We start from the raw sequence: 18,606 nt of genomic DNA on the forward strand, positions 1-18,606 counted from the left end.
GAGGAGGCGGGGCTACGCACGGAGACTAGACCTCTTCAGAATCATTAGCATACTACAAATGTATTTTTTTATGATTCATGAGACTCACATGCAAAAATGAGTATACATCTGAGTGTAGGCTACAAACGCCATTAACTATTTCCAAGTGCAAAAACGCCAACCTCTTCTTTATTTTGCTGACCACTTGTAAGGACAGTTCCTCTGCGTCTTTCTCGTAGATCGCACCATCTTTCCCCGTTTTTGTTAAATGCGACTGCACCACCTTCTCTCACTGATCAGCAACTCACAGATTTCACCGTCTCTCCAGTTAGAACTGCTCCTGCGTCTCCCTAGACCTTTCTACTCTGCCAAATATGTCCGTCTAATGCATGCCTTTTTCCCGGCATGGTCTGCGAGTTTGCACTGACCGAGGTAAATTGCCAGCTTGAGCCAGCACCCCAATTTACCCCCCCGGACCCTACACACATTGGCGGTTTCATTTTGATGTAAATGCGATTAGACGCTCCACGGTTCCAGGGGAGGGGGCTCTCTACAACAGAGACAACGCAGCGATATCAACATGAGGAGTTCTAACTGGAGAGACGGTGAAATCCACGAGCTGCTGACCATCACGGGAGAGAAGGTGATGCAGTCGCATTAAACAAAGACGGGGAAAGATGGTGTGAAAATAAAGTCTAATCTAATCTACGAGAAAGACGCAGAGGAACTGTCCTTACGAGGCTTTTGTCTGGAAGAAAAACAAGTGGTCAGCAAAATAAAGAATAGGTTGGCGTTTTTGCACTTGTAAATAGTTAATGGCGTTTGTAGCCTACACTCAGATGTATACTCATTCTTGCATGTGAGTCTCTTGAATCAAAAAAAAACAAAAAAACATTTGTAGTATGAAAATTATTCTAAAGAGGCCTAGTCTCCGTGCGTAGCCCCGCCTTCTCCAGTGAACCAAAAGCCGGCTCTGTGAAGACGGGGGATTCTCCTCCCTCGGTTTCACACAGGCAAGACGGTGAAATTGCTGGGCGTGCCAAACTGCGACCGAACCGGATTGGCCGTGTAAAAATGGCTTCTGTCTAGACAACGCAGCAACACCTCTACCCAAGTCCCGCCCCTGGAACCGCGGAGCGTCTAATTGCATTTACATCAGAATGAAATCGCCAATATAGGGTCTGGGGGGGTCAATTGGGGTGCTGGCTCAAGCCGGCAATTTACCTCGGTCAGTGTAAACGCGCGGACCATGCCGGGAAAAAGGCGTGCATAAGACGGGCATATTTGGCAGAGTAAAAACGTCTAGAGAGTAAGGAAGAAAGAAAGAAAGAAGGAAGAAAAGGAAGAGAGAAATAAAGGAGGAAACCTGGTGGAAGTAGAAACTGCAGTGCAGACATATGTAATATATATATATATATATTACATATGTCTGCACTGCACTGCAATGTATATATATATATATATATATATATATATATATATAAATATAAATATTTATATGAGTCGGTGCGGTTCACATGGGAATCAACTGCTTGTGTTGGACTGCGTCCACTTTTATGTCTGCGCTGCTCTTTCTCAAGACAACAACCCTCTATTGAGTGGACTCACTGGTGTGCTTAACCATTCCTCCTCTGAGCAGGCTCACCTGAACCACGGTGAACGTGTGTTTGCTGATGTAACGGGCGCATGAACTTCTTCATAAGACGACATTTGTTTATCCAAAATAAAGAAGAGTGTGAAGGGTTAAACAGACGGGATGAGCCAGATGCTGGTACAGTTTCCCAGCAGTGCTTAGTGTGTGTATATGTGGAACACCTTCTGGTGACCTTTTCTTGTGTGGTGCTCTTACAGTATATTGATTTAATGTATTTATGTTATGAACAGAAACATTTCGCCTTTAGAACATGACCTTGTTTAACTCAATAAGAATCCATCATTAATATTATCATATAATATAATTATTAATAGACCGACTAGTTACTAAAGATCATAACGACACCCTAAAAAGACACCAGAATACACACGTGTATTTTCTTATAGACAAATCGACCTACGTTTTTGATGTTATTCCAAGTCCCCCAAACGAGTCATCAGTGTTACACACTGCAGAACCTGCAGAACCTGAGCGCAGAGTCAGCGCTCTGCCCCCCCCCCCCCCCCCCCCCCCCCCCCCCCCCCTCACCCCCTCTCTCCGGGCGGATTGGAGGGTCTACCCTGTGCACGGAACATATTGAGATGCATGCATGGTTCAATAGCCACGAATCGCAGCATTTCGTTTCAATTGATAAACAGGCAAACCGATGCCAATACAGGTTTAGGTGAAGTGTAAACGGAGAGCGTGTCAGACGGGTCGTTTTGTAACGCGGTGCTTATTGCGTGGGGCTGTGAACATGAAACCGGTACTCGGCGTGTTTGTGGCCAAGGCTCTGCAGCAATATGTCAAAGGCAGAGCGATGGTTCCCTGGCTGGCGTTGGCTCTTGTAGGACTCTGGTGAGTACACACCGATCCGTGCGATGCTGCAGAATGTGTGAGGAGCTTTTGGTGGGGCTGCTTGGAGCCAGGACAGTCATCTAGTGGGGATGACAATGGAGAACGATTGCAGATGTTTTCCTCGGGTTGCGTTCATATAGCCTCGGATACATGAACGCAATTACATTCGTCAGCAATTAACATATGATATAATTAGGTATACAAAATACAGTTTTTTCAGGCATCATTTGGTGGTTACAGTTTGAGAGACAGTTCATGTTTTGTCAGTAGGCTAAATGGAATAGTGTATGCCTGTGTATGTGCCTGTGTGTGTGTGTGTGTGTGTGTGTGTGTGTGTGTGTGTGTGTGTGTGTGTGTGTGTGTGTGTGTGTGTGTGTGTGTGTGTGTGACCGTCAGCTGCTTTCCAGCGGGCAATGTCACCCAGTACAAATGAATAGCTGCTCAACACATTGAGCATCACCACAACCAAAGTACAGAGGTAGGCTGTTTGGTTCTGAAGGATCTTGCTTGCTTGCATCCAGTCATACTTAAGGACTTTAAGTTAGAGAGGCGTCACATTAGATACATTAGTGTAACAAAATAGATGAACATGACAAACTAGATGAAACTCAACTCTAAATATTCTTTCCCATTGTCATGGGATTTGTATTTCATTGTATTCATCGTGCAGTACACATGTCCAGCACGAAGGCTTAGAGGCATTGTTATTGTGATTCCTCCTCCTATCTTCCCTTGTATCGTCTTGAAGGCCATTCTGATGACACTCCAGTGAACAGTCTGTCAGATACATCTACCAACCAATACACTACAGAAATAATTTAAATGTTTCAGTTTTGACAAATTCACAATCATTTCACGTATTCCCGTATTCATTGACGGGTAGTGAACGTATTCTCACACGTGAGGTTATTGCAGATTGCACTGCTCATGAATAAGGTCTCATATTTGACTGACTGGTTTCTCTTGTAGGAATCGTGTTTGAGGGTTTGAGTTTCATTTAACTAAACTCGTAGATCATTCCCTGATCAGAAAGGTATTGCATCACAAAAATCTGCAATAATCCAAGGTAAATTTTGACCCTCTTAACAAGATATCAGATCTTCATTTACAGAATTATTATATACAGCAGTTGGGCTGTTATATATATATATATATAGCTCAGAACACTGAGGTGTCCTCAGCGTTCAGTGTTTAGTGTTCTTAGTGTTCAGTGTTCAGTGTTCTTAGTGTTCAGTGTTCAGTGTTCAGTGTTCTAAGGTGTTCTTAGTGTTCAGTGTTTAGTGTTCAGTGTTCTAAGGTGTTCTTAGTGTTCAGTGTTCTTAGTGTTCAGTGTTCAGTGTTCTTAGTGTTCAGTGTTCAGTGTTCTAAGGTGTTCTTAGTGTTCAGTGTTCTAAGGTGTTCTTAGTGTTCAGTGTTCTAAGGTGTTCTTAGTGTTCAGTGTTCAGTGTTCTAAGGTGTTCTTAGTGTTCAGTGTTCTAAGGTGTTCTTAGTGTTCAGTGTTCTTAGTGTTCAGTGTTCAGTGTTCTAAGGTGTTCTTAGTGTTCAGTGTTCAGTGTTCTAAGGTGTTCTTAGTGTTCAGTGTTCTTAGTGTTCTTAGTGTTCAGTGTTCAGTGTTCTAAGGTGTTCTCAGGTGTTCTGCTCTGGATCATACTAGTCGTGGCAGAAGCTCCCAGTTTGTGTCCATGGGGCTCTCCCCCAACATGTGATGTATCATGTTTGCATTGTTTGTGTATTTGTCTTTCTCTCCTCTCCATCAACAGCGGTGCTTTTGGACCCAGCAAACAAGACGAGGAGGACTACGAGGACGTGCCCATCAATAAGACCTGGGTGCTGTCGCCCAAGGTCTACGAGAGCGACGTCACCTTGATATTAAATAAACTCCTCCTAGGCTACGACAACAAACTACGACCTGATATTGGAGGTGAGTACAGAACAGGGGACGCTGAAAGGACAGACTGCTTCATTCGTCCTTGGGTGGTTAATTATCCTGACAGGGTGAAATTATTATTGCTAGATAATGAGTTAAGTTTTTAACGATTATTGTGTGATAACGGTTCACAATAGGCCCTAACGTCTCCTCTGATTCATTTGATGGAACAAGAAGTAAGGTGGCCACAGCTCAAATTAAAGTTTGTCGTGCCATTGGCCGTAGGTTCTTTTTGTAATGCAAGTAATGCAAATCCTTAAATTGATTATTAGAATAATAGAACAATATACAAACATTCTTCAAATCTAAAGGTCGGTCTGTGAGAAAATATTGCCAATTCAAAGAATTTAGAATTTAATGATTTACTTTACTACTTATGCGTGGAGTGATTTTTTGAACATTGATTAGATTTCTTGCCCCCAGTTATGGCTCCGCTCCCCCAACCACAAATCAGTCAATGTTCAATATTTTATTTGGGCCAAATGACCAATCACAGGCCTGCAACAGCCACAGACACCAGATCTGTTTCCTCCTCAGCTCAAATCGAGGTGGACGTGCGTTTCTCTTTCTTTTGCATCATGTTCGTTTCTCTCGACCAATCATGTTGCTGGAAGCGGGGATCTGGAAGAGAGTAATTGGCGAACACAAAATCAATACAATTACACACTTTACAATCAAACTGCAATAAACAGTCAAATCAACACCATGCAGCGCAGCCACTGTAGGACTACACACATTAAAACCCCCTCCTTCGGTAGATCATCTCCGTAACGGAACACGAAGCAACTCAACTTGGCCGCTTTGCCCCTTACAGCACGGCCGGACTGCTGCGTCTCAGATGATTTCCCCAGAGCCCTGACACAACATAAGGCCAAAGAGCTTCTCCAACATGAGAGCATTTCCACTGGTCACATGTTCAAGTTCACGATGATATAGAGCGCCTATTACTGCACGTCAGTCTGGAGGACGTGATCCTGGAGAGGAATATTGATTGCTCCATCATTAGCCCGGTCCTATTCTTAGAAAGCAGTCTCTCTGGCCTCCACTGTAGTGATTTAAGCTCAACCATTGAAATGATCATAAAACCTTAGAAGTGAACGTCAGGTTGTATTATTCCTTCATCAAAATTTCTGGAATAAATGCGAATCATCTAATAATAGTGTGTGTGTGTTTCAAGTGTTTAAAAATGGACAAGCGCTGATGAAGCGATGCTTGGATTAAAGAGAGCTTCACGACGTCTGTTTCAGTGCGACCGACGGTGATCGAGACGGCGGTGTACGTCAACAGCATCGGACCGGTGGACCCCATCAACATGGTGAGCAGAATCCTCCACATGCCCCCCGGGCCCACGTTCACACACAGCTTCACCGCACGCCTCCAGGCCCACGTTCACACACACAATTCCTCTCGGACTGACGTGCCTCCCCGCCGTCGCAGGAATACACCATCGACATCTTCTTCGCCCAGACCTGGTACGACAGCCGCCTCAAGTTCAACAGCTCCATGAAGCTGCTCATGCTCAACAGCAACATGGTGGGCAAGATCTGGATCCCGGACACCTTCTTCCGGAACTCCAGGAAATCAGACGCCCACTGGATCACCACGCCCAACCGTCTCCTGAGGCTGTGGAGCAATGGCAGAGTGATGTACACGCTGAGGTGCAGTAGACCCGTGTACAGTGTGTGTTGCATCAGAACACAATGTCCTCCCCAGAGCCGTTTCTTCAGTTTTGTAACGACTGTTAACAGTGTTGCTGTTATTGTTTGTGCTGCTGTATACATAGTTTTTCTGTTTTGTGTGTGTGTGTGTGTGTGTGTGTGTGTGTGTGTGTGTGTGTGTGTGTGTGTGTGTGTGGTTATCTTCTGCGATGTTTTCCATGAACTAGTTATGGCTGCCATTTGAGAACAATACAAAAGGGAGATAAATATGAGTTAGAAGGTAGCATAATCTGTCCATGTATGTATAGAATGTTACAAATGCTGAGGTATAGAGGTGCTTAAGGATAGGTAGACAAATACATTTTTAGGTTTTGCCATTATGCCAAAATGGTACATTTAGATGTATAGAGAATTTGTTATAAAGAGGTAAAGTGTTGAACCAAAATCAATGATATGAGGTGCGTATGCAGGTGGATGGGGCCAGAGGTGGCACAGGGCTGATGTTGATCTCAGAGTATCCTTTACGCTCCAATGACTAAGGAATGATTCTGAGACCTGCTTTCTTTTTGTCACCATTTCTGTTTTTGTCAGGTTGACTATTAATGCGGAGTGCTACCTTAAGCTGCATAACTTTCCCATGGATGAGCACTCCTGCCCACTGGAGTTTTCGAGCTGTAGGTGTCTCACATGCTCCCCTCCCCCCCGCCCCCCCCCCGCCCCCTGTTTTAATCCTTCATCTCAACTTCAGCTTCAAGTAGCTTGCAAGCGGCCACAGTGTGTGGACACGTGTTGACGGCTACAGCCCAAACACCCCCCCCCCCCCGCTCATTACCATGGCAGAGGTTTTGAAGGTGCCCTGTCATGACCTGTCACTGGTAAAGTACCTGGTACCTGATACCTGGTACCTGGGGCCTGTCCATAGAACCCTGCCACCTGTTCTGATTCATCTGTGCCGTCTGTAACTTATCATTTGTCTACATTGTGCTCTGGCTTTCCATGTCTTGCCATGTGCTGTCATTTTCCACATGCGCCGGTCCATGTGGAAAGTCCATCCCATGGCATTGTTGATGGAGATCTCCTCCGTCTGCAATGTCTTTTATTTCCTCCTTTTGCTTTAAAGAGGTGCCATTGACATCTGCCAGTGTGCTGATACCTCTGCGGTTGTATTGCTGTCCTTTGGCTGGAGTACAGGTGGCTCCAGTATGACACCTGGTCTCTGGTGGGCCTTTCTTTGTGTGTGTTTGCGCTGACGTTTCCAGACGGCTACCCAAAGAACGAGATCATGTACCGCTGGCAGAGGAGCTCGGTGGAGGTCGCTGACCAGCGTTACTGGAGACTCTACCAGTTTGCCTTCGTAGGGCTGAGGAACACGACCGAGGTGGCGCACACTCAGTCAGGTGAGACCACAACACGGGTCGGCGCGTGGACATCACAGTGTGATTGGACCAACGGTGTTGATCACCGGTCGGTGCGTGGACATCACAGTGTGATTGGACCAACGGTGTTGATCACCGGTCGGTGCGTGGACATCACAGTGTGATTGGACCAACGGTGTTGATCACCGGTCGGCGCGTGGACATCACAGTGTGATTGGACCAACGGTGTTGATCACCGGTCGGTGCGTGTGCATAAACATCGGAGTGTGATTGGACCAACAGTAGTGGTTGTTTCCACGTTTTCAGGGGAATACGTCATCATGACCATCTTCTTCGACCTGAGTCGCCGGATGGGGTACTTCACTATCCAGACGTACATACCCTGCAGTATGATTGTTGTCTTGTCTTGGGTGTCCTTCTGGATCAACAAAGATGCAGTACCAGCCCGCACATCTCTGGGTTTGTAGTTTTTTTTATTTTATTTCACACATATAACTGAACTCAAAGCTGTAAAGGAGCTTCATTTGATCAAATATGTAATATTTGCATGTTTCCCACAAAGGGATGGAGCTCTGTGGATTCTGTTTATCTGTGTATCCTTATCAGACATATTTAAAATAGTGTTGAAGTCAGTTTTTATAATAATAATATATAATATAATAATAATCATCATGTTTATTATTAATAAATTATTTCATACACATTATGCAATAAAAAAGTTATAAATAATGTATATTTCTTCTTATGATCATAAAATATTATTATTAACAATAATACAAATTGTAATAATGAACATATGAATAATAGTAATTTCATTTATTGATAGGTATTACCACAGTGCTCACCATGACAACCCTCAGCACTATCTCCAGGAAGTCCCTGCCCAAGGTGTCGTACGTCACGGCCATGGACCTGTTTGTCTCCGTCTGCTTCATCTTCACCTTCGCGGCCCTCATGGAGTACGGCACGCTGCACTACTTCACCAGCAACCGCACCAAGAAGACCAAGGTCAGCAACGCACAGGTACTGAAGACCAAGGTCCACAACACACAGGTACTGAAGACCAAGGTCCACAACACACAGGTACGGAAGACCAAGGTCCACAACGCACAGGTACTGTTGGATTAGAAGACCAAGGTCCACAACGCACAGGTACTGAAGACCAAGGTCCACAAAGCACAGGTACTGTTGGATTAGAAGACCAAGGTCCACAACGCACAGGTACTGAAGACCAAGGTCAGCAACGCACAGGTACTGAAGACCAAGGTCCACAACACACAGGTACTGAAGACCAAGGTCCACAACACACAGGTACGGAAGTCCAAGGTCCACAACGCACAGGTACTGTTGGATTAGAAGACCAAGGTCCACAACGCGCAGGTACTGAAGACCAAGGTCCACAAAGCACAGGTACTGTTGGATTAGAAGACCAAGGTCCACAACGCACAGGTACTGAAGACCAAGGTCCACAACGCACAGGTACTGAAGACCAAGGTCCACAACGCACAGGTACTGAAGACCAAGGTCCACAATGCACAGGTACTGCAAACCAAGGTCCACAACACACAGGTACTGAAGACCAAGGTCCACAACGCACAGGTACTGAGAACCAAGGTCCACAACACACAGGTACTGAGGACGAAGGTCCACAACACACAGGTACTGTTGGATTAGAAGACCAAGGTCCACAACGCACAGGTACTGAGGACCAAGGTCCACAACGCACAGGTACTGAGAACCAAGGTCCACAACGCACAGGTACTGAAGACCAAGGTCCACAACGCACAGGTACTGCTGGATTAGAAGACCAAGGTCCACAACGCACAGGTACTGCTGGATTAGAAGACCAAGGTCCACAACGCACAGGTACTGAGAACCAAGGTCCACAACACACAGGTACTGAGGACCAAGGTCCACAACACACAGGTACTGTTGGATTAGAAGACCAAGGTTCACAACGCACAGGTACTGAAGACCAAGGTCCACAACACACAGGTACTGTTGGATTAGAAGACCAAGGTCCACAATGCACAGGTACTGAGGACCAAGGTCCACAATGCACAGGTGCTGCTGGGATGTTGGAATAATCAGGAACAAGCAGCAAAGAAGACAGAGCTTTGGTTGCTTGAACATTTAAAGATGAACTAAACACACATTTTTCAGTAAAGAGACCAAATGTGTTTTTATTTAAATCATTTGTTAAATCAAACTAGTCATTTGTTTTGACGAGTAGCCATCTGAATTGTCTGTGTGGTTACGGAGTAGGTGACTATTTGATCCAGTGATTAATACGTTTGGAGGATATTTATGGTTAATGTGGTAAACCAATAATAATAAGATAAAGCCTGCTCCCACCCCTATACTCTCCAAACCCACCGACCGTCACAAAGTCAGGCTCGCAAAGAACTGAACTTGACAATCTCTACGCTGCTGCAGAAAACCAGAAGGCATTTGAGAGATAATTTTAAACTAAAAAAATTCCATAATCTATCTTTAACAATTTGTTAACTTAAATATCAACTTAATTAAGTTCACATTTACAGTGATCAAGAAGCAGACAATATGTTTGAACCAATTTTCTACCTTGCCAAAGTGTTATCGATTAAACCATGTAGGACAATAATGCCGCTTTTCCACCGACAGTACCAGCTCAACTCGACTCGACTCGCCTCGACTCGACTCGGTTTGGTTCCAGGCATGTTGCGTTTCCATCTAAAAAAGTACCTCTTCAATGTGGGCGGGTCGTAGAAAAGAACCTCTCCAACATGGGCGGGTCGTCATAAGGTTTTAATCACGGGAGACGCGATTCCCGGGAAATCTGAATCTGATCAAGACTATTTCCTGATTCCCAGTAAAGGTTATGATGGGAAATAAAATAAAAATAAAAAGCACAATGACTGCGCGTCTATTGTTGTCATACGGTAACGTTGATGGAGGCGAAACTCGAGCCCTGGGAAAGGAACGACACTAAAACGAAACAGCGAAACGCTGATCCTCGGGAGCGGGTCCGTGGACTCCAGCCACGGCGGACACACACAACCACGCCGGACACACACACAAACCCACACACAACTCTAGCCCCGGGAAAGGAGCGACACACACGGCGAAACGCTGATCAGTGTCCCCCTCAGGAGTGGGTCCGTGGACTCAACCACGCCGGACACAACTTAACTTTGAGCGATTATTCCCATTTACAGCCGCTGGCCAATCAGTTACCAGCAGCCTGTTTACGTCACACACAAAAGTACCTACTCCGCTCGCTTGGAACCTTGACGGAGGTAGTACTAAAAAAAGGTACCCGGTACTAGGTACCAGGTACTTTTTTTGCCAATGGAAATGCAAAAAAAGGCGGGGCGAGTCGAGTCGAGTCGAGCTGGTACTGTGGGTGGAAAAGAGGCATAAGTCAGTCACAAAACTATGTAACAACAATAACCATAACCATTTTGCGCGAGATGTGCACGTGTGAACTGTCGTGGCAATTTCCTTTTACAGATATTGCGTCTAGGACAGATGAGATTTCTCAATGCAAAAAAGCACGCAATACTTGGCAGACAGTTATCCTAGGTTTAATGCATGCATACATTAGACTCCTCTCTAGCAGAGTGAGTCCAGAATACAGTTTGACAGAGTTATTTATACCGTTTCAGATCCTCCCCATATTGCAGATGTCAATAATCAAATCAAGTAATGTTTTCCCAAGACACAGAGGTGCCTATGTTCTTATCAAGCAGAAGAGTGCCTAAGAGGATGTCTTCTCCCTTGTGACCCGTTTACCCAAGTACGAAGGTTACATTATTGGTTGACTCTAAGGAAGGTAGGCCAGGGTATTCACATTAAGATGAGAGTAGACGAGAGAAGAGAGTAGTCTCTTTTACAAATTAGCCCTGGCCAAGAAAGACAGCACCTAGCTAAAAGACACATAAAAACAGAGATACAGAGTTAGATGCCACTGAGGAAGCTGACCACAGCATAAGGGTAAACATTTTGATTGACTCTGAGGAGGAAGGTAGGACAGCTGACCACAGCACATGGGTTAACATTTTGATGACATCGTTCCTTGGGGAGGTGGCTGAACCAAGCACAAAGGTCAATAAACAGACGACTCTGGGGAAAGGCAGGATGGCAAGAAAATACGCAGAGTCAGAAAACAAGGCCTAAGTTATAAAATGAACAACATGTCGATTTTTCCATCACAGAACACATGATGACCTACAACAGATTTGAACTCTCCCCAAGGTCTGATTACGACATGATGGTGAAAAATACAATGAACAGAGATGGCATTTGACGTAAAACAAACTACCTATTGAACAGCAACAACTAATCCCTGTGCTGTCATCGCCTTACACACAAACATTGATGAATGTAACCTTGTGCATGCCAAGGCCCCGGCCAGGTCAAAGAAAAGCCGGCATTTGAAATGACGCCAGCATTATATTCTGTCAGCATTGACATCACAATGCATAAGACTGTCCATGACGCCAAATCGTGTTACCTAGTGGTTCATGCCGAGAAATTTGATCCGTGGTGTAGTAGAGGTGTAAAATACACAAACGGTACCATATATACACTACCAAACACATTAGGTAGCCTTTTACCCTATCAACACATGCTACCTTATGTGTTTGGTTTTGATCAGCAGACCATTGTCCTATCAGACGATGCTCCCACTACAGAATCACCTTATTTTACACCACGACTCACTCCAGGTACAAGAATATGGGGGGCATATTTTGATACTGTATTATAAGGTCTTTATTGGAGGTTTCAGGGGTACAGTATGTGTATTTTACACCACTACTACACCAAGGATCAATAGTGTCGGCATGCGCAGAACCACTAGGTAGCAGGGTTTGATCGACTGACATTTGATGTGCGTCATTGTCCATGACGCCGGCAAGCATTGACATCACACAGCGTCTGTATGTCCCCCTCAGCACCACAAGTCCACCAGCCTGCTGAACATCCGGCCAGGGACGTCGCTGCTGCACATGAACCACATCCTGCCGTACCACGAGGAGGACGACTACATGTACGAGTGTCTGGACGGTAAAGATTGCGCCAGCTTTTTCTGCTGCTTTGACGACTGCCGTACCGGGGCCTGGCGGGAAAACAGAATGCATGTGCGGGTTTCCAAGATCGACTCGTATTCAAGAGTATTTTTCCCCACAGCCTTTGGTCTTTTCAACCTGGTGTACTGGGTAGGATATCTGTATCTGTAAAATAAAAGAACGCAACAAATAGGATAATTGCCATGGACACCCTAATATAAAGTCATAGTTTCTTTACTCTCTGCCAACGTGCTACTTCAAAAGATTCTTAAGAACAGGAAGAGAGATATGAAATGCAGTATCATTGTGGTATGACGGTTGTCAGAAAAAGTTAAAAAGTATAAGTATTTAATATATTTAATATATTAAATATGAATATTTCCTTTTCGTTGTTATATGGGTAATCCCATCCCATTATTGTCTTTTGCATACCAACAAATTGTCTAAAATGTATTGATTACTACATTCAATTACTACTTATTATTATTACTATTATTATTGTCTTCAGCATCCCAGTCAAAAATCTTAAATGTATTGATTAGTATCTTGAATCCTTGAAATGTCTAATCAAGATAGATGCAGAATCTGCATCATAATGGTGTATATATTTGGACAAAAACCCACTAACTGTACATTTTCATCACATAATGTCTTTGCAGAATAGCAGCTGTTTTGATGGTGCAGTGTGTACATTTTTTTATGGAATATAATAATCAGACGGTTGTTTTAATTAGTATATAATCCCTGGAAAATTATAATCATTATTTTTCTTACCTTAGAATTAGCCCTTAACATCTACATGGGGGGGGAAGGTCCTATTCCACAGAGCCACCATGTTTATACAGTATCCCAGAAGGGACAAACAGCCCTTATTTTAATCATAATGGTTACTTGTCAGCTATGACCTATAGTTTTACAGACTAAATAACTCAATACAAATTATAAATTTTTCAAGGAACCTCATCCATTGACACTTGGTTCCTCGATGGTGTGTTAGGGCTCACCCACACTAGGCCGTCTGTACCGTTGCCCGAGTACGTCTGCCCCCTAAAGTCTAGACGGTTTGTCTAGTGTGAGCGCGCCGTCCGTACTCCAGTACAGTTCAGCTCCGTGGCCTCAGTACAGTTCAGAGAGGTGTGCTCAGGCCACGCTACAGACGCTAATGAGCCGACACACACAGATACGCAGCCTATATGTACAAGAGCCAACCGTACTCAGGCCCAGTGGAGATTGCCCAGTGTGAGCACAGGCCAGCGGCACAGTGGGGGGGGGGGGGGGGGGGCAATTGTACTGTACGGTACAGGGCAACTTTGCCTAGTGTGAGTGCGCCCTTAGACAATAAAACCATTTTGAATACCTACTGGTACCTCACAGGCCACCGTAGCTCCTCCTGGGGGATTCAATTGGTTGCACTGCACCACTTAGAACGTCTCGATGCATTCCAGCAGCAATAAGGAAACGCTAAACAAAAAATTTAATACAGCAGCATGAAAGAACTGCACTTTTTGCTTCACATTCATCTGAAATCATATTTCTTTCAAAACTTTAGAGTAGGTATAGTTAAATATAATATAGATGATACAGATATACAGACTGTATACTGCATGAGGTAATAGCAGCTCTACTTACAGGTAGGTGTACATGTACACACTGTTAGCAAATATCCATGTGAAACTCAAGATGTTTTTCCTGTGTGTAAAATGAAAAAATATGAACACGTACTTCTCATGATTTTTCAAATGTAGCTGTAGAAACGTGACCAGCATGATACCTGTAGACCACCAGAACGCGACTGCAGGCCTATCCGCCTACTTTCTCAGATGCCAAAGATACTGAACCATATGTTTATGTCAATATTTGGGATCAGATCTGACTGTGTCAAAGCTAAATGTGCATAAAGCATAGAGAAGTGCTATGAATCCTAATCAAAGTTATGTTAAGAATACATACCCTCCTCCCCCCAGAAAAAAAAAAAAAACAGCCAGTGAAATGTGCAACATTCATAATTATATATAGTGTAACTGTAAGTTGACATGTTATGGGAAAGCCCTGTACACAATATGAGAGCTAACAATGCTGCCTTACTGTAGCAGTCTGCTACAGCCTGTTTTAAACCTACTGTTGTTGAACACCTTTTCATATAGCATTTTAGCACTGCATATTGCTCCCTCTATTTTCTTATTCCATTTAATTTATAACGTTTCAAGGAATTAGCAATTAAAATGAATATGTGTGCTGTATTATAGTATCTTAGCAGTCTAATATATCCTTACAACTTTTTGTGTGTGTTAAGGAAGAAAACATGATTTGTGTGATATGCATGTTTTGATCCTTCTGTGATGTGGTCGCCTCAGCCAATGAGTTCATTCTTGCATTTCATGAATGAGTCCAGCTGTAATCATGTCCCAATTGTTTTGCTACGTACTTTCCCCACACATGTATTTAGTGGGGATGCCAACATGCTTGTTTAATGATGCTTTAATGAAGCTCTACACTAAAAGCTACACATGGCTGCAGCTACGCGGCCCAGGGAGCTGCAGTAGTGGTTCCAGTTATGCATAAAGGTGTTTCCTAAGGGAAGCAACCTTATCGGGGGTCAGAACTGGGGAGTGGGCTACTAGGTTCTTTTCTAGTCCTGTATTGTATGTCTCGTTGTGTATCTTGAACGGGGACGCCATGGAGGCAAAACAAATTTCAGTGTAAGCTGACAATAAAGTTGTATCTTATCTTATCTTATCTTATCTTATCTTAGTGTTGGCTTTTACGTTCAAAGTATTTTTGTAGCTTTTCCTGTGGTGTTCTGCATTATCCTGAATGAAGACAGGCAGTGACTGTCCAAAATCAAACCAGTGTACTTAGTTACCTGCGTTAGAGGTGAGTGGCAGACAAAAGTGAATGTCACGCGACTTGAAGATATTGTAGGCCTACTCATGAGGGCCAGGGAGCCTAAATAGAACAAACAAATATTGATTGTTTTGGGCTGCAAAGATGTGGTGATTGATTGGCGGTGAATCATTGTGTTGTGTTGCCCTTTAAACATGTCAAATTTTGCTGTTTAAAGGGCATGGTTATGTTCGTTTTTTTTTACGAGAAATATGAAATATGTAATTTTGACAAGGAAAGATCTTACTGCATACTTCTGAGAAACCACATGACTGTAGGCAGATGTAGTATGCTTTTTGCTGTAGAAAGTCTAGTCCACAACAATGGGATTACAAAGATATTGGGTAGTGCTTTGCGTAGTCTACTGTCCTTAACTTGGATTGTCTTTAACCCTACACATGGGAGATTATTTAACCCGTATGTTATTTTAAAATGGACAGACATTGTTTATGTCTGGGGTCCAATTGACCACAGCCATATAAATCGGAAAAAGGAAAAGAAAAAGGAATTTTGTATGCAAGCTTAGGACCCAGTTACTTTGCTTCTGTCGTCTGCCCTATCCTCGGGTACTGCCCTAAGCTCCAAAAGTAACATCTGAACAGTCTGGGGTGAGGCATGCAGCTGTATAGTCACATCTGGGTACATCTTTAACAGTCTGGGGTGAGGCATACAGCTGTTTAGTCACATCTGGGTACATCTTTAACAGTCTGGGGTGAGGCATACAGCTGTATAGTCACATCTGGGTACATCTTTAACAGTCTGGGGTGAGGCATACAGCTGTTTAGTCACATCTGGGTACATCTTTAACAGTCTGGGGTGAGGCATACAGCTGTATAGTCACATACATCTGGGTACATATTTTGGTGCACACAGACTTCATAGTTCCAGTTGTCACATGGCTGTACTGCATCGGGAAAGTATAAGGTCATTAAGATAATAATCTTCCACTGTTCAGTGCTGCCTGTCTATATTCAGTGTACTGCGGCCCTATAGATCCATGTGTCACCGTGATATCTTCTGCTACAAAAATGAACTGTGACTTTGAGCGCAAACGTGAGAATGACCATAATGGAAAATAAGGAAAGGTGTGTGTATATATATACACATATATACACACAGGCACACAGTAGCTCCATGTTGCAATGGATTATATTAATGGAACAATAGAAATGTTGTCTGCGCCATACATGATTGCTATTAATGACCCAAACATAACCCTCATGACCCTCTCCATATAATCCATTTAATATATGTGTTTCACTCAAGCCATATTGATTTTGTATACGTCTCAAATAATCTTCTGTCAATGTTCTTATTGCCAACTCAATACACTGTGAGAGAATAAAGCAGTGCCTATAGAGGTCTAAACCGTGTCCTTGTTATGCTTTACTGAAACATGCTTTAGTAATGAGAAAACACAGGGACCAAAGAAAGAATAAATATGAATTATTGTTCTTTTGTCTATTTCATAGAAAATATATGTAAAACGGGTTTGCATGCATGAAGACCCCTCAATTGGAGTATGACTTCATTCTAAATACTGAGCTTATGCAAGATAATATTTAACATTTGGTAGATGGATAGATAGATAGATAGATAGATAGATCTCGCTCCTTTTAAGGGAGAGGGATGGACAAGGTTGAAGCACATTCTTGTCATCTACCTTGGCCGCCACTTGTGTGCCCAGTGCCTCTTCTTCTGCTGGTCAGTCTGCAGTCATGCTGTGAGGGTTTAAAGCGTCTTTGAGTGAAGTGTATGATACATACGAGCAGAAGAGCTGCTTCAATCTTCAACTGTCCAGTGGGCTTGTCAAACGGCTTACAGAGACACTATCTGTAGGAGGACACATCTGAGCTAAGTGTCAGGGACTTCATGTGTCTAAAAAAGAGACGCTTACAGTAGATGCATTGAGTACCAGCCGAGTACCAACCGAGTTCTCACCAATGGTATTAATAATAACATTCATTAACATAACATTCACTTGGCCACGATGAGGGTGTATCATCAGATCTCCGTTCTAAAGAGGAACAAGCCTTGCTAATCAAGTCCTGCCTGTCAGCTTGGGAGAGCTTGAACTTCTCAAGTCAAGGACAGTTATCTACCAGATATAGTTTGGAGATGGATCAAACCATGTTGAACCTTTACTTTCAAGCGAGAAAAGTTCAATTGGACTCACTCAGGCAAGGCAGGCAGGTCTTTAAGCATGCTTGCAAAAAAGATGACAGACTAGGAAAGGTTTACGTGTTTCCATGGCAGCAGACCTACATTTAATGTAGGCCTGCATTCATAACGAATGGCCGCAAAGGAGGAAGAACCTCTGGCCAAGTCACCATGAATAACACTCCACCCTCATGTAGGCATACAGCATACAATGTACTTCAGATTCAAATGAGGCTCATAGTGGACTGCTTATGCCTGGATGGGTGATGAGTTCAAGACTTTCCAGCTTCAGTCTTGAGTCTGTATTATTTTATATTTATTATTTTTATAGTAGTAGTAGTATTAGTAGTAGTAGTAGTAGCAGTAGTAGTAGTAGTAGTAGCAGTAGTAGTAGTAGTAGTAGCAGTAGTAGTAGTAGTAGTAGTAGTAGTAGAAGTAGTATTGGTAATAGTAGTAGTAGCTGTAATAGCAGTAGTAGTGGTACTGGTATTGACTAAATACGCGTATAATTACAACTGTGAAAAGTATCAGAAATGTGTGAAAACAGGAAATGCATGAAAAAAGTGATTATTTCAGGCAAAGTCTAAGATCTGGGGGATGGGAACGTTCAATTCATCTTACATGTCAACATCAGACTGGTATTGATAGAGTAAACACATCATATCAATTGTGAAAGGTATAAGAAAGTTGTGAAAACATGAAATGCATGGGAAAGCGTGATTATTTTAGTCTACGATCTGGCCTGTCCTGGTGACCCCAGAAAGGATGTGAACATTTCAATTCAGCTTATATGTCAGCCTCAGACTGGTATCCATTGAATACACTCATAATTATAAATGCACTCATAATTATAAATACACTCATAATTACAACTGGGAAAGGTAACAGAAATGTGTGAAAACAGGAAATGCATGAAAAAGGGCTGTTAGTTGAGTGTGGTGCCCTAGTGTGTTATGTCATATATATATATATATATATATATATATATATATATATGATACTGTGAGACACATCTAACTGGAGGAAAGAATTGAAGTTTAGTTTAGTATTTTTGTAAGGAATATTGAATAAGAACTTCAGA

The 18,606-nt window shown here is 43.2% G+C and overlaps 1 protein-coding gene across 1 annotated transcript; it reads left to right on the forward strand.

Moving 5' to 3' along the window:
• Positions 1-2,369: 2,369 nt before the first annotated feature.
• gabrg1 (gamma-aminobutyric acid type A receptor subunit gamma1) lies at positions 2,370-12,653 on the forward strand (the record flags this gene model as incomplete). Its single annotated transcript, XM_084481664.1, has 9 exons — positions 2,370-2,470; positions 4,231-4,391; positions 5,645-5,712; positions 5,835-6,055; positions 6,647-6,729; positions 7,315-7,452; positions 7,738-7,890; positions 8,258-8,454; positions 12,369-12,653. The coding sequence occupies 9 exons, from the start codon at positions 2,370-2,372 to the stop codon at positions 12,651-12,653; spliced, it is 1,407 nt and encodes a 468-aa protein (XP_084337790.1).
• Positions 12,654-18,606: the final 5,953 nt, after the last annotated feature.

The sequence above is a fragment of the Micromesistius poutassou genome (assembly GCF_964030765.1).
Source record: "Micromesistius poutassou genome assembly, chromosome: 17".
Lineage (NCBI taxonomy): Eukaryota > Metazoa > Chordata > Actinopteri > Gadiformes > Gadidae > Micromesistius > Micromesistius poutassou.